Source organism: Haliaeetus albicilla, chromosome 6, assembly GCF_947461875.1.
Source record: "Haliaeetus albicilla chromosome 6, bHalAlb1.1, whole genome shotgun sequence".
Taxonomy (NCBI): Eukaryota; Metazoa; Chordata; class Aves; order Accipitriformes; family Accipitridae; genus Haliaeetus; species Haliaeetus albicilla.
Window position 1 is genome coordinate 17,696,326 of NC_091488.1, and position 17,171 is coordinate 17,713,496.

At 46.3% G+C, this 17,171-nt stretch overlaps 1 protein-coding gene across 13 annotated transcripts in view; it reads left to right on the forward strand.

The window, feature by feature from the left end:
• TIAM1 (TIAM Rac1 associated GEF 1) overlaps window positions 1-17,171 on the forward strand; it is a 193,764-nt gene that overhangs the window by 95,453 nt on the left and 81,140 nt on the right. For 7 of the 13 annotated variants that reach the window (XM_069785292.1, XM_069785288.1, XM_069785289.1 and 4 more), the window contains one exon: window positions 13,920-14,899. In XM_069785292.1, the coding sequence (XP_069641393.1) occupies window positions 13,931-14,899 (969 nt within the window). In that variant the 5' untranslated portion in view covers window positions 13,920-13,930. Of the gene's footprint in view, window positions 1-8,448; window positions 8,629-13,919; window positions 14,900-17,171 lie in introns of all 13 variants that reach the window. The other 6 variants (XM_069785281.1, XM_069785282.1, XM_069785284.1 and 3 more) reach the window with 1 other exon arrangement.

Genomic DNA, 17,171 nt, shown 5'->3' on the forward strand with positions numbered 1-17,171 from the left:
CATGCTTGTGTCCCATTTGACAACAGTTTTGTTATCCTAGAGGCAAAGTTTAATCTGTCTAAGAGAAATTATTGTGCAAAACTTGTATAGTCTTCAATCCTTGTCCATTGAAATGCATCTGAGAGAGAGATCACCCTGGCTTGCTCCTGCAGCTCCTGGGGCCAGCACCAGTCACACTGGGATGGTGGGGACCTGCCTGCTGTGCATCTCTCTTGTCCTAGAGATCCATGCACACACTGGGGGCTGGCTGTTTTTAGGCAGGTCTCGCTGCTCGAGCTGAGTACCAGGGACCACTCCCTGACTTGAGGCCATTTGCAAAGGGGAGAGGGAGTGGGAGGAAGGCACAGTCTATTTTAACCTTGCCTTGCTTGTTTTGTCAGGATGAAATTACTATGAATACAGCTATTTGAATTTATGATTTTTTTAACCTACCCTTTTCTGCCCGTGAACATAAATCATGTCCTTTTGCAGGCTCTCGTTTTGCCACATGAGGCAGTCCTGTTGTTTTCACCTCTCAGAGTGAAGCTCTTTGCTTCATTGTGTCTGCCTTGCTTTTCTTCAAGGTAGTCTGGCCTGTATTAACCTTTGCCAAGGATGATGAGGATTGTGCATGTTATTCAGATGAGGTCAATATCTTCTGTGGCGGCATTCACTCCTGTTTCTGCTGGGCAAGTCTTGCTTGGTGTATCTTTTGATTACATTTGCTTTTTTGTCATTTTTATGACAGGAGCTTATGGTCCTCTGGAATCAATATGAGACAAAAGGTCTCTTCTGTATTGTGACTTTTTCTAGCTTTGTGTCATCAGCACAAGTCACTGGTACATTTTTTTTCTTTGTGTTTCATCACTGAAAACATTAAAAAACCTGGTCCCTTGAGCCAGATAATTCTCCTTTCAGCACGACCTCTTTGCAAAGTTTCTTATGTATATCATAATTCCTATGCCAGTTTTCGTCACCTTCAGCTTAAATAGTAGATTCCTGGAAAGATAACTTCTGCCCTTTCCTCCCCTGCAGAATGGGTCATCTTGTTGGAGAAAGCAATCAGAGTAGCGTGCCCCAATCTGTATTGCATTTTATTGAATTCCTCATTTCTTCCCATGTGTTCCATCTCTCAGATGTGCTCTCTGGCCTTGCGTGCTGTTGAGGCCAGACGGATGGGTATGTCATTGCTGGGATCTCTTGTTCTCCAGTCCCAGGCAGGATCCTGATCCGCAGGTTTTAATATAAAAAATTTTGTCTATGTCCCTGTGGTTTCTTGCCCCACTTCTCTCATAGTTTGGGGATGCAGATTCAAAATGCCTGCTGACTGGCACATTTTTAAACTCTTTGAATTTTGCTCCTCAGATACCTCAGACGTGGTGATTCACATGCCTTGCTCCCCCGTGCCCTTACTGAAAATGACGGCAAAGCATTCATTTTATTTTGAGGCCACGCTCAGAGCTGACGGGTTTCAGCTTTCCATCACAAAGCTACCTTAGCCTGACTTTTGGTAGTTTTGGCTTTTCCTCTCAAAAAACATTTGCTGATTGGTCCTTTTCCCCACTCCGTGGCAGGGCTGTGTGGTCCCTGCCCGCTTCTTCCCAGGGTGGAGGCTCACCCTCTGAGCCCCGAGGGTGTCTTCCCCCAGGATTACCATCTCTCATGGGTTTTGCCCCCTCTTAATTAAAGAAGCAACACCCAACGTGCGGTCTTTGGTGTTGTGTGTTGCTCCCATGGGGAAGAGCTATCAGCAGGAGCTGTGTCAGGAGATGTGATGTACGAGTTGTGACTAAAACCGGTAAACCCAGATAAACTTAGCTGCAGCGCGGATACATCTCTGTGACGGTATTTGAGTGATCGGGTTCTGTCGGGACGTGCAAGATAAAATCTGAATGCTTAATTTAACTTTGACAGTGCCAAGCTGGTACAGACCAGCTGAGTTTTGCATGAATGTTTTCCTTTTTTCTGCGTGCTGGAGAAATGGTGAGGGCTAATACTATGGTAATGCCAGGCTGAGAAACCTGCTCTGTTGCAGTTGATATCATCACACCAAGTGAAAACAGCAGTCATTTGGTCATATGCTTGCTTGCCTCTCCTCCCAGGCTCTGAATAAACAGTAGTTGTAATTCCCAGGGTCGGGTTTTGTGAAGCAGGGCTGCCTCTTCACCTGGGGCTCCTTTTTGTTTCTCCCGTCCTCTCCGGCAGCCCCGGCGGGAGCGCTCAGTGCAGGCTGAGGCTGGTAGTCCTGTTGGTAGTCCTATTTTTTGGCCTGGGAGAACTGCTGTCTCAAGCATCTCCACCCAGCCCTGTCCCACCAGAACAACCTGGCCATGGCATCGCCGACATATCAGGCAAGAAGCTTTCTTATTTTCAGGCAGCGTGGGATGTTTAACGTGTGCTTTCTGCTGGTTAAATGTGGGGTTCCTCTTTGGAGTCACCCAGTGCCCTTTTAAATTGGGGATATGGCCATGTGGGGTCTTTCTGCAGTTGATGAGAGCGCTATATTCATGCTTCACAGAGAGGAAGAGGAGCTATGGGGAGTCTCCCCAGGGTGCACAGGAGACAGGCTGCCAGGGAGGAACTGAGCCCTGCTCTGCAGTGCTGCAGCTGTTGTCCTAGCCTGGCACACCAGTCCTGGTGAAGGCTGAATCTTGCGAGGTACTGATTTAAAAGTAGGAGCTCACAGAGAGAGGTACTGGTACCAAAACTTTTGCAAGGCATGCTATAAACTTAAAAGGACATCCTCTGCTTCAATACTTTTCCTTATTATGGCTCCCTTGAGGCCTCAACATGGAAGTTGTTACTTTTACATCCTTTCTACTAATTATATAGCATATCTTATAATTCTTTTGTACCTCAGTGAGGTACCTCATTCTCCGTCAGAGAGAGTGTGACCAAAATGTGAAAGCTAGTCTGATCGTGCATTTGCCCGTGTTTAATTTGCCACCCATTTTTCTGTAGACCTCTGGAATCCCTCCCCGGTACTTAAGTCGGGGTATCTAAAATTAGATACTTGTCTTCATATCTCAGGCACCATCTTAATGATCTGTGTGAGGTCTTTGGCATTGCTTGAAAATCAGATTACTTACCTCTGTGCTTAAATGAGGATATACACTGAATGCTTCCTCTCCAATTCCGCCCCCCCCCCCCCGCCAATTATCAGCTTTAATTTTTTTCTGCAACGTTTTAATACTTCACATCCTGCCTCAGTGGCTCCCCGGTCACTCAAGCCAAGGGTTTGAATTTTTATTGCCAGAGACCATGGCGCTGGGTGGTTGTTCTGTGCGTGCGTGGTCTCCTGTGTCCTGCTCCGCTTCTCCCTCCTGCCCATCCTCGATTGTGCCGTGAATGTTCTGATGGATCTGTTCCAGGCTCTGTCTCCTGGTCTGAACATTTTCTTGTTACTTCTGAATAAAGTTTTTTTAATGCATTTGGCATGTCCCATCCTCATTGTGTATCAGCAGTTCTCTGCTCTTTTGGCACAAGGAGAAAGTCTTTTTCAAGCAAAGTGTAATAACAATAAAGTATAACCTAAAGGTAAATAAACAAACTGCACCTTATTTTTATTTCAGCCGCATTTTGGGTATTCTTTTTATTTTTTTAAGTAACACATAAATGCACACGCAATCCTCGTAGCTACCTTTCTCATTCTTGCCCTCCATGGAGGCCAAGTGGTCTCCTTCTTCCCTGCAGCTCCCTTGTGGCTTAGTGCTGGCTGCAGCTGCCCAGAGCGGGTTATAAAACCCCTCTGCTTCCCAGGATGCAACACGCAAGCTGCTGTTCGTCTGCCCCACAGGCTCCAGGGAGTTGCCCTCGTAGCTTCCCATAGATTTGCTTATGTCTGATGATCTGAAATTAGAATCCTTCCCCTGCTTTGCCCTCTTCTCTAAACGTGTAATACCTTGCAGATTTCCCCTAGGGAAGAAAGGGGGATTTTCCCACCATTAAAAATAAAAGGGAATGGAAGGAGGAAGACTTAAAACATGTTCAGATACTTGTAAAAATGATTAAAAAACAAACAAACCCAGAACCATGTCAATTATTCACATCCCCTCGTATAAATATAGAAACCCTGAAGAGGGGGCTTTCCCTTGGGATACCTGCTCTTCTCTTCCATTAATTTATTACCAAGGCCCCACAGTGCTTTGTCAGTGCCATGCTTCGGTTTTGTTTTCTTTAGCTGTGATTTGGGGATGGTTGACTGTTGGCTATAGGGAGGTTTTAGGTCTCATGACAGACCTTCCTCCCTCCCTCTCTTTTTGCCTTTTCTTCCCTCCCTTAGAAATTCTCATAGGTGTGGTGCTACAGCTAGAGGAACAAGGCTTCCCACATCTTTCCTTTATGACTTCTCCACAAAGAGAACGTGGGTTTATTTTTCTTTCCCCTCCTCTTCATCTGGAGCGTTCACCCAGCATTGTTCTTCTAACCATGACAGACACAAAGATTCTGTGTTCGTGAGAAAGCTGCAAAGAGGTTTTGCAACTCCAGCTCTGCTGGCCAGCTCTTGCGGATGCGCGGATCATCCTCCCACCCTTGTCTGGATGGTCACTGTTGTCAGACTCCAGTTTCAGGAGCAGCCATTCTCTTTGTCAGGTAGTATAAGCCGTGGTTGGTTTAAAATTAATTTTTCTCACAAACAAAAGGTTTCTATAACATTTTATATGTTGTAGAAAGAAAACACAAAAAGGAGCATGTTTGTCATTTATTTTCACTGGTTTAAAAGTCAACCAGCTTCTGTAATCTGCTAGAGCAGGTCTCTGATCTCAGTGTCGTATGTCGTTTCATTGAGAATGGGGAAGCTTGGAGCATTTCTGAATTACATTTCTGAACCCATGCGTGCACCCAGCCCTGTCACAGAAAGTCCTCTCAGACAAAGATCTGGGCATAGAGCAGCCTCTGTCCTGCCATCCATCCATCCATCCATCCACCCACCCACCTATCCATCTCCTGTGAGTTGCAGTGTTTCATGTTGTGGAGGACAGCCCAGGGGTATGGAATGGTGAGAGCCAGAGTTGTCAGGACAACAGGACCCTGGAGCATACTAGAGCATTTACCTTCTTCTCAGGGTAGGTGATTTGATAGATTGATTTCGGCAGCAATTCATATTAACTAGAGGTAATAAAGGCTAACAAAATGTGGCCTCCAGTTATAAATAAAGGGCCTGATTCTCCATTTCAGGAGACAGGATCGAACACTGGAGTTACAGTGGTGTGGAACTGGGACTGTGGGTGGGGAATACAGCCCAGAGCCACTGATTAATATTAAATAGTTTCTGTATGAAATGACTACTGCTTGCTGTCGATGTATATACATCCTGATGGTTTATGGTAGAATTACCAAGGGCTTCTCAAAGCTGGATGAAGATTTGCTTAATGACCAACTGATCTCACATCTGCAGTTGCATTTGGAATCTGACAAAAACAATGCATCACGAAATCAAAAAGTAAAAATAGAATTGAAGGAGAGCTGTTGTCCTTCTAGCCAACTTTTCATGTTCATTGGACAAGGGGATATACTTGCATACTAATTTTTTCTTGCTGGAAAGGAAGCCTTCTGCTTTGAAAAGGAGGCTTTTAGAAAACTACAGCTTCTGTATTTTTCATCCATTAATGTTCATGTCAAGTGTCTGCAAGCAAAAAGAAAACAGGTGTGCTGCTTTTTTTCCTAATCTCTTGGCATTGCAAACTGCTCCCAGCATGTGAAAGTCAAACCTCTCTTTGCTGTACCTAGAATCACAGGTAGCAGATGTGATGAATAACAAGGTGCTCCTTTAATGTATTCTGCTTCCCTACTATGCATTCATTTAATCCATTCATGGTGGTTTGCTGTGAGCTTCCTCAGTTTGGATTGACTTAAGTTGCTGTGTGATGAGCCCTGTGGGAACTCCTTGGCCTGATTTTTCAAGGCACTGTTTTGTGGCTATGAAATAAATACAGCTGTGCTACTTCCAAACCTTCAAAGAACAAGAGGAATTGCATTGACATACATAGACATTGGCATACATGCATGCATACGTGCATCATAGATGTATATATATGTGCATACGTGTTTGCAGGAGTCAGCTCTAAGACTGAATATTTTGTCTTAAGCATAGAAGTTTGAAAATCTTTATTTGATGTTTCTTTTTTAAGGAGATGAACTGTTCCATGTGTGAGTGTGTACAAATATCCATCTGCCCTGAGAACAGTTACTGGTGAGTTACTGGTGGTCTGAGCACATGGTCAGCTTCCCTGTCGATTAGGCTCCACTGACAGAGCAAGCGTCCACAGGAGCAAATGCATCCTGTGCAGGGAAGTGCTCTGTGCTGGGAAGCAGGCCATAGGGCTGTGCTCATGTTTGCTTCTGCCTTTCCTCCTGATGGAGGAGCACAGGCATCCCCTTTTGCCAAGACCTTGACGGAGGGAAGTCCTTGTCTGAGGCTGCTTCAGCGCTGCAGACCTCCAGAATTTCTGCTGCAGAAGAGCCTGGGCTGTTGGGGTGAACCGGGAAGCATGGGGGTGAGGACCGTTCCAGTGCATATTCATGGCAGACAAAGAGAAATATGAAAAACTGATGTTCTTCTTGAAAAGTATGACTTGGTGTCATTTGGGAAAGACTCTCCAAGTTGTAAAAGTTAATAGGAACAAAGCTTTTCAGGAAAGAATCCATGGGTAGTGATAAATGCTTCTCTTTTGGAGGAGCTGTGCATGCACAGTACTCATCTGTGTCAAAGGATATTGCCAGCCCTTCAAACATACTGGAGTGTAGTGAGGATTTGGATAATGTAGTATCCAGTTGTAAACATCCACTTTGGATCTTCCCACGTTTTTAACAAACGTGTGCAAGAAGAGAATGATTTTTCCTGGCGGAGCACAGGCAGTGTGTAGAGCGGGCGGCGTTGTAGTTGGTTTCTCACAGAAGTGACCAGAGTTCGCTTCAGCCCAGAGCAGATTTTTCTCAGTTACAAATTCCTCAAAAGCTGCTTCAGGATGGAAAAATTGATAAAATGCTCAGCTGCATCTGTTTTTTTCTTCTTTTGGACAAGTTTTCTGGGGCAGCAGCAGGTGAATCTGGGAAAAGATGGTCGCAATTCCTTTTTCTTTGGAGGTGAGGAATGCGCATCGCAGGGCTGCTCACTGTGTGGTGGATGCAGGTGGGAAGTCTCATGCCTGTAGGACCTTGCTTGTCAGCAAGATTCTCGTCTTGCAAATTATTGGCAGCTGGCATGGTAATGAGTCCATTTCAATATAAATGAGCTTCATTTTATTAATTTCTGCTAGCTCCTGAGCAATTCATGAACTGCTTTTCAGATCTCAACCAACAGCTTGGGGGAAGAGGGGGAGGTGGGGACCGGAGAGGGGAACATGAAGGAAGAGAAAGAAAATGAGAATGTTTTTAATGTAGAAAGGAGCCGGTGACTCTCATCTCTTTTGAGAATCCAGCCAAGAGTGAGAATCACAATTTCCCCACCAAGCAGCAATAATAACATGAAGGGCATCATTAATCTCTTCCAAGGCTTTTGTGCCTTGAGACTTTTGGAAAAGTTTATAATTCTCAAAACTCTGCATGCAGAGTTTCTCAAAAACTGCATGCAGTTTCACTGCTGGTGTTTGGCCGGGAGAAGGGGGAATTGGGTGACTTGAGAGCTGGCTTGGGCAGCGTACCCAGCCCTCCGGTGAGTTGGTGGTTCTTGGTGTCTCACAGGACTGGACCTTGAGCTGGTATACTTGCAAGGGAGCTCGCCAGTGGTATCAGGCTGAGAAAGGGCTGGAATTTGGTACCCACACGAGTGCATGCATGTTTGTAACTTGAGGACTATTCTAATGACTTGTCTTAGGTCTAAATAAGCACAGACTGGTCTCCTGTATCTTCACCTTAGTGAATGCAATTAACCTGATGATCCTTTCACTGTGCACAAAAATGTATGTAAATGCTCTGCCCTACATGTCTGATTTGCCCTTGAAAAATATTAATGAAATCCCTGCTTGGATAACTGCCCTTTTTGTAAATTAGACAGTCTGCGCAGAGAACTCTCTGAGGTCTTCCATTTTCGGGCCTGTTCCCTGGGCAGTTGGGTCCCCCCTTGCTGCCAGAAATTAAACCCTGGTTTATTGGAAGATGCCTTTCTTGGCTGTTGTCTTCGGACACAGGTGTGGTTTTGGACCTGAGGTTTTCTAGCCCTACCTGAGACAGACCGTCCTCAGCAGGGGCATGTTAATGTCCATGGGGATTTTTATTGTACAAAGTGGTGGGAAGAGGAACTCTTCACGTTCTGTAGTTTGGGCTGGCGGTGCTTGACTGGGTTTTTCATTTATTCTGCCATCATCACATTTCATCATTCAAATTTAAGCACAGCATTCGCATGCTGTATTGCACAGTGTTTCGTAGGTAAGTGATGATAACAGGACCTGGCAGAAGACGTCCTCCTGTATAGCTGTTCCTGCTAACCCTTTGTCTGATTCTTTTTTTTTCTCCCCTCTTTCTCCCCAGGTTTTTGGCATATAGTCATAGACTCTGACACGAGAGTAATGGAGTCGCTGAGTGGCAGGTGCTGACAGCTTCTGCAGTCCCACTTAACTGTTCATTTTGGTATCATTTGCAATTCTATACCTCTAAATGCCACAGCTCTCTTGGGGAAGGTTGCGCTGGATACCAGTACTGCCTCGGAAGGTACATGTGTGTCCATATATTTTTCTTTAGGAGTTTGCTATGTTGTGTAATGGTTCACGGGAGGGGAAAAAAATGGATAAGCTGCATGCGGTTTATGGTCACACCCGTTTAGCAATACAAAGGAATTTGAACGGCTATCAAGCAGCTACTGATGACATCCCTTCCTCCCTCTCTCCTCCTCTTATTTGAATTGCCTGCAGGGCCTTTTTGGAGTCCATCCCATGCTTTAACATATGCAAGAGCGGCTTACAAAAAAGAAATGGCTGGTTAAAAGGTTTTGATTTGAAAACAATTAAATATGCTGCTGGAGTTTCCAAGAAACTCAAAGACTTACTGTGGAATTTCAGCCTCTCTCTTGCCCTTTCCAAAAAGCACATTTTAATTACAATAAAATGTGTATGTTCACACTTGGTTATTAGTCTTGTACATTTTTCTGTGTGGTTTTGTGAGTTCAGTAAAAATCTTTGTTGTTGGCTGGCAGATTTTAGCAAAAGTGTATTTCTGTAGGCTCATTGCTCACTGTGGATTTAATAATTGTTCTGGTTCTCACAGCCTTCAAGCTCTGCTCCAGGAGAAAAATACAGATTTGTCACCAGGGCCTCCCACTAGAATCTAATTTTAAATTTGCAATCTGTTGTCTTGTGAGGTGCTTCAAATTTTGTTGGAAAGTTAATATATTTCAGATTTTCTTCTGGAATCTAACAGCCCAACTTTTTGCAAGTTTGCGAGTTAGTAACTTAGGTTTAATTGAGATGAGTAATTTTGGTTTTGTAATTATTTTAAGAAATATTTAATATCAGGAGTAGAGGAAGAGAAAGGAAAATGACTTTTCAAAAAAAATTACATTCTTTGAGGGGGCCGTCATCAGCAATCATCCAGAATGTGATTGCCTTTTTGTGGAACCATTTAATATAAGACTCATCCAGCAAAAACCCAGCAGTTCAGCTAGAGGTCAGTCTGCTTGTCTAGGGTAGCTGATGTAGGGAACACTGTTTTTTCCAAAGTTTTCCTGTGGAATTTGTGTTCTCCCTGCTGATATCCTAATGTTGATATCAATCTTAAGTTTTGGGTTAAAAAAAACCCCACAACTCAAAGCCCTGTACTGTCTCTTGATGTGTAAGCTGGCTAAAAGGTGACTTTCTGGGCTCCTTGAAGACTTCCACAATTTTGACGTTTTCCCTGCTCTGAACCAGGAAGGAGCAGATCTTCTGGGGGAGGGAGCCCTTTCCCAGAGCAGCTGATAGCTCCATGGTCAGGTCACCTCTTGAGGGTGTGGAGGAACAAGTTGCCACCCCTCGTTTGCCTGACTTGGGCTGCAGATATGAATCTTGATCTTCCGCGTCTTCGGCAAGCAACTGAGTCACTGAGCTGGTGCCTCTTCCAGGAGACGTGCCTGTCTCCCTGCATCGGTTTTCAAATCTCTCCCTCTTGGAGTGGAGGAGCCTTTAATCAAAAGCGGTCTATTCCCACGAAAAGTTTGGGTTTTGATGAATCAACATTTTCTGCTGAAAAATTTCCAACTAGTTCTGCTTGCAGCACATGGTCTGTGTGCGCTAATCTCTGCTACCTTCAGAGAATAATTCAGAACAGATTTCTGACACGTCACAATCCTTGGTTGAGCGCGACAGACCTGTTTAAAGCATCCAGATGTGTCACACTTGATTTACGTTGTATCCTGGTGGTACCTTGATAGGTCTTTAATGGTCACCTTTGGATTCAGCGGGTGAGCTAACAAGGGGAGCCTTTGTCCTACCAGCATTTGCGTGCAACTCCCACTAACATTACTCATTTTCTTAATTTGATACAGATTTTTTTCACTGAGTGTGCTAAATTCAGTTAAGCTGTAGACAGGCAGCATCTGGCAGTCGTAGCTGGAGCAGTTTAAGACATTTCTGCCCCAGGGTGTCTGCTGCTACCCCTGGGAGGGGGAGGTTGGGGCTTCCCTCCCCCGCCCAGTGCCTGCTCCTGCTAGCTGAGGGTACCGGCATCTGCTTCAGTGCGAATTCACATGTTTCAGGGCTGCCTTTCCACATCTGCCTGAGCTGACCTAACAGCTCACTGCTGCCAAAAAATGGGGGAGGTGCCACTCGCTGTCCCCTTTTCCCTGGCTCCCACATCGCCCTCAGGCCGCCCCCATCCTTGCCCCACTGTGTCCCCAGACGGGCACCCTTGTGCTGCCTTTGGCACGTGCCAGTTCACCTCACTATCTCAGCAAAAATAAACTAATAAAGTCGTCTTTTTTTTCTGGATTTATTTTCTGCTGTTTTAGTGGACTTGGCTGCATAAGCACCTGAATTGGTTCAGGGTAACTGGTGGAAATGCTCAGCCAGGAATGCAGAGAGGAGGCAAAAACAGGGGTGAGAAGGTAGGACGGGGGTCCCTTCCAGGGGGAGCCATCGGTCTCGGGCACCCCGCAAATGGTCACCCTCAGCTTGACCCGGCAGGGTTGACTGTCCCCACCTGAGGGGGGCTCAGCCCGTTGTGCCCTGCATCTCCCAGGGGAGATGGCCTCTGCTGGGGGACAGTGACAAACCATGGGGATGGCACTGTCTTGCATCACTGCAGCTGGATCAGCTGCACCGTGTCTGCCTGCAGCCCTCTTGCACCCACCACACAGCATTCGTGCAAACCTGCAAAGGAATGCCGGGGAAATCAGTGGGATTAGGGTAAGGCCTCTTCCTGGGTGCAGGAGTGAGGTATGGGCTAATTGTAGGATAGATAGCCGTCTGCGGGATTTGCAAATGCGTTCTCACCTGAAGCGCCAATCCACGGAATTGAAAAGGGACAGCTCTTTACTTAGAAGTCTGACACTTCTTGCCAGTATCTAGCAGATACTTCTCATTGTGTGAAATCACTCAGTAAACTTTCCTGCTGCCGTCTGCAGAGAAAAGACTTTCCTCCTTCCATGGGAGTGTTTCTAGCAGCGGTATTTCCTCACGGGGTGCAGCCTGAGCTGCTGCTCCTTTCCTCGCCGAGTCACTTGTGGTTCTCTTACTTTTTCGCTGGGTGAAATTTTGCCCGGTGTGCACAGAGACTACGTTGAGGTGGTGGCACAGGGCTGCTTTCCGTAGCCACGCTGCCCAGCGTTCTCATCAGCAGGTGTGCCTTGCTGTGTGGTGTGCGGGGGACGCTCCTGCCCTTCGGCAGCTCTGTTTCTGAAGGTAAAGAGCCACTCTTCATCATTCAGGGTTTCAAGAGGACTTTTAAAACTTGCTCTTTCTCCTTAGATAGGTACCAAAGTGATGGCTGCATGGCTGGAGACTGGGGATAAATGGCTGCATGCTCTGATGGGCTTTGCAGCTGGTGGAAATCCTGTCAAAAGAAAGTGCGGTTAGAAAGAATCTCAGAATCAAAGCAGCTAAAAGCATTACCCTGAGAGGGTTTCTTTTGCAAGATGGGGAGTGTTGAGGTCTGGTTTTAGACATCAGCGTGGAAGACAAAATGCAGATTTTGTGCTTTAAAATGTTTTAGAAGCAAAAGCTAGCTGATGTTTGTTTTTCAGTCCAGTCCATATCGAAGGGCTGTAGCTTTTAAGGGATAATAAACCCTGTCTAGGGATTTATAATGCTGTCATATTTTTTAGATTAAAATCTGTCCTCTCTTCAGTGCATATATTTTTCTAAACAATGTATGGCAGTCTCATGACAGTCAATGGGAGTTCAGGCATTAGTTTAGCAGATGTAGGGTATTTCCTGGTATAGTCTTCACATGCGATTATATTTATTTCAGATACAGAAATGCCCAGATATTTATGGAGGTGCCTGTTGTGCCAGCACTGAACAGATTTTTAGTCTCAGACACGACCTACTTTTAGCTGGGTAAGAAGAGTAGAGAAGTGCAGTCCTCTGACTGTGGTCAGAAGTATCACTGCAGAAGTTCATTTCTACTGTATGTACCCAGGGCAGCCCATGGCTGAAGTGCTGTGCCTGTGTTTAGCATAATCGATTCCTCTCTTTCTGTGTAATTTATGTAGGTCTAATTCAGTTCTGTGCAGCAGTGATAGCGTGTATTTAAATAGCAAGGGAAAATACAGAATCCCATTCATTCTGCCAGCATCTGGCTCAATACCCATTGGTGCATCCTGTTAAAGGAGAGGAAATTGCCCCAAGAAATGAAAAACTCCAGATTATTTTACTGTCAGGGCAGCTTTTTTTTTTTTTTCCCCAACCAAGACTAATAGAAATACCTCAAAATGAGGAAGTTTTGACTTGGAATTTTTGTTCAAGATTTATGGATTATTTATCTAGATAGAATTGTCTTGCATGTAATTCAGGGAATGGCCATGTACGTTAACATTTACTTTTCTTGTTCTTCTTCTTGCTCTTTGGCCAGAAGGAGCCAATACTACTGATAAAATATTTCTGACATTTGTTGAGTGAGATCACAGACCTCAGAGTGTTTTCCAAGGTTGAATCCAGATCATCACTCCCATCTTCTGGATGGGAAACCTGTTTCACAGTGGGATGTGTGCAACTGAATAATGCAGGAGGCTAGGTACAGACGTGGGGACAGAAACCCATCCCCTGCATTCCAGCTCAGTTTTCCCTTTGCTAGATCAAAGCACTTAAATCTAGCTCTCTGCTTTAGAGTGAGTAGGAAGGAAAGGTTATTTTTGTATAGTCTGAGTCACTCATGCTAATTTATTTTTCATAATATGGCTTTCTTGTGTGGGGCTCTCTGTACCTGCTTAATGTTGCACTGTTTTTTTGTTCCAGAAATCAAACCTATCATTAGCTCGCTGCTGAACAGTTGAATTTGTACTTTGCTATTTGGTGATTCAATCCACAGTTCCTAGCAAAAAGAAAGTGAAATCTCAGATAAAGGTGTATATCCATCTGCTTTTTGGCATCTTGTTACATGCAGATAAACAATAGCTGTTGATTTTTTGAGTTTGTAGGGTTGTTAGCTAATGCTAAGAGTCAAGTGAACGTGTGCAGAGCTGAGATTGCCAGTGCACTTTGGTGGTAAACTGTCTCCACTTCACACCAAGCTTCAAGGTTCAGTCCTTCCCTCTTCTGCACTCTTCATTTGCACCAGCATGGCTATCGTCAGGCTTTTTCTTATGTACTGATTTAACTGAGTTGCATTTATAAGATTGCTGGTATGATCGCTTAATTAATTCTGTGGTATTAGTTGCCACTGTTAAAGCATGTCCTGCGAGACCCTGTGGAAGCTGTGGTGTAGGTTTTGGGACAGGTTCGTTAAAAACAAAAAGTACTGGGGCGTCCATGTGTCTTCTTGCCTGCGTGTTTGGTTGCACCTTTAACGTTCCCCGCTCTCTCCCCTTGCAGACTGTGACGCCATGGGAAACGCGGAGAGCCAGAGCGTGGAGCACGCCTTCTACGGAGACAAGCACACCAGCCTGGGCCGCAAGCACACTTCCCGCTCGCTTCGCCTCTCCAATAAAGCCTCTCGCCGGACGCGGCATGCTTCTTCCGGAAAAATTATCCACCGTAACTCGGAAGTGAGCACCCGCTCCAGCAGCACCCCCAGCATCCCCCAGTCCCTGGCGGAGAACGGCCTGGAGCCCTTCGCCCAGGAGGCCAACCTAGAGGACTTTGGAAGCCCCATCTGGGTGGACCGCGTGGACATGGGCCTGCGGCCTGTTTCCTACCACACTGACTCCTCCGTCACCCCCAGCGTGGACAGCAGCACCGTCCTCACCGCCGCCTCCGTCCAGAGCATGCCTGACTCGGAGGAGAGCAGGCTCTATGGGGACGAGCCGCCGTTCTTGGCGGAGGGTGACGGGAGGTCACATCGATACGCGGCCAACGGGACAAACTTCATGGAGACGGCCAGCTTTAAGAAGAAGCGCTCCAAATCGGCTGACATCTGGCGCGAAGACAGCTTGGAGTTTTCGCTTTCTGACCTCAGCCAGGAGCATTTAACAAGCAATGAGGAAATCTTAGGCTTGGCCGAGGAGAAGGATGCCGAGACCACCCGGGGGACAGAGGCCAGTGGCAGCCCCCAGCCGCTGGTCGCCTGCCAGCGCTCCAACTCTATGAGTGACTTGTATTCCCCCAAAACTCCGAGTGCTACAGTCAATGGAGGCCCGCGAAATGCCTTTGGAGGGTACTGCCGGAATTTAGTGTCCGACATCCCGGATATTGGGAGCCATAAGTTGGCATCGGTTACTGCCGAGGATGCGCCTTCCTACAATAATTACAATACGCTGCCTTGTAGGAAATCCCACTGCCTTTCCGAAGGGGCCACCAACCCACAAATTAGCCATAGTAACAGCATGCAAGGCAGAAGGGCGAAAACTACTCAGGTAAGGCAGCTTTCTTCTGTGTAAAATGGAAGCGTGTGGCATTTGCTAAGCTGTGTCTGTAGATAAAGGTATTCCAGGTTCTTCCAGGCTCTGTTTTCCTTCAACACCCCCTTTTCAAGAAGAGGGCTGTACCCAGGAGAGAGCTGAACTAACTGGTCTCTGGAGCTGGCTTGATCCCATCTCTGCTCCCTTCCTTATCTGCAACTCTGTTTGGGCCTTTTCCACTCTTCACTGCTTCTGGAAAAGATAAATCTGCATTTGCCGGCTAAAGAGTTTCCTGCGTGTTTTGCAGTGCTGACGGTGCCTTTTTTTCCAGGGTAGCTGCCAAAACCGATCACTCCACTCGGGGAGCTCATACATGCTGGTTGTGTCTCCCCTCTCTGCCCTCCCTGCCCCATTGCCCTCCCCTGCCTGCACACATGCAAGCACTACTCGGCCTTTGTGGCTGGAAGCAAAGAAGAAACCTGCGAGTGTTTCATGTCCCCTCTACTGTAAACACTCGCTGGACTGAAATTTTACTCTTCTAATTAGCCGAGGTTCACATCTGTGCAAAACATTACCCAGAAACAGTGCTGTCCCCTTGCAGGAGACTGCCAGCCCTGCAAGTTGTGGCACTCACCCGCTGTAAACTGAAAAATGATGGGGGATGTAGACGTATAGAGAAGATGCTGCTTCTCCTAGCCAAGGAGGACATCATTCCTTTCAACATTCCCAGACAGCACAGAGCCAAGATGAGCTTTTCTATCTGGTGCCCCTCCTGTGCTCCAAACACCAGTCCTGGTGACCTTTGCTTTGACTGCTGCTGTGGGGTCTTTATTATGTTTTGGTCTGCCTTTCTTGGCTGTGTTCTGCCTGATTGAGTTACACAGCACTGGCTTGCACTGCAAACAGCAATTCTGCTTACAGTTAAGTGGCAGACTACTCATATAGCAGGGGAAAAAGGAGCTACAAGTCTGCTCACCTGTACAAGCCCCGTGTGGCATACACATTGCGTGCATACTGCACTCATTTTAAGTTCATTCGTCTGGCTTGCTGGACCTTCTAAGAGCAGTGGTCTAGCCGCCTAATGGAAGATGCTGGCTGTGGCGTTTTTTACACGCACTATTTTCTGGCTGTGGGCACCAGCTCAGAAACACGGCTGGGGGACACAGAACAGCCTGACAGTGCAGGTCAGAGCTGTGCACCAGATCGCACGCTTCAGCAGCTCCCCTGATTTCATTGCGTGGTTTCTCCTACATATGCCATGCAGCGTACACACGCTGCGCCATGTGACCCAGAAAAAGAAAAAAGCAGCACGTTGCATCAAGGTCGGAGGCCGGCAGGCTCACGTCCTGCTGCTGGGCTGAGCTGTTGGCAGGACACCAGCATTAGAGATACCAGGCTGGGCAGCGTAAGTCAGGCAGGTTGCAGCATGCTGCAGAGGAGGTGTGGGACTGCAGAGGTGCAGAGGGCTGTTGGAGGGCGAGAGGAGCGTGTGCCCCCCTGTCGGCTGGCACTGACTTGTGAGAGCTGATGGGAATGGGTTGCTGAGTGACTTACTGGCTGTGCTTGATCTTTGGAGATACGTTGCTTCTAAATATAAAAATGACATGCTAAAACAGATGCTGCAGAGTCCCACAACAGCAGCTTTGTACTTCAAAATCAGCTCTTTATTTTCGAAGGTATTTTTATGGTGTGAGTGCAAAAACCCTTTGGTGCTCCATCAAGACAGTGCAGGATAAAAAGCAAGAGAACAACAACAAGCAAAAAAAAGGATGTTATTTGGCAGCCTTGAATGTAACAGCTTTCATGGAGATTGTTAGGTGCCACTGCTGCCTCTAGCCCCCTTTCAAGTGTATTTAAGAGAGAACAGTGTTGCTGGTGAACAGCAAAGCATTTGTTTTTCTTCTTGGTACCTATCTTGGAATTAAGAAGATTCCTCTAAGGCACTTCGTGAAAGTCACAAATTTGCGTAGCATTTTGTGAGGCCTCAGCCATATCCAGGGAAATCACTTTCTGGGGCTGGTTTCACTAGATGTATCTCCTGAGCTTGGAGACGGCGGCTATAAGGAGTCTCAGCAGTGATTATTGCCACGTATAAATTGAACAAAATTAAAGCTTTGGAAAGGTCAAAATTCCTTCCAAGTCTTTAATCCTAGCAGCATACAGTAAGATACTTGCCAGCAATGAAGTCATGTTAGCCCAAGCCTACCTTTAGCAGGCTTAGGGAAATGACTATTATTATGTGTTTGATAGATAGAGCGAAAAGGAAGTCCAAATTTGCACACAAAGT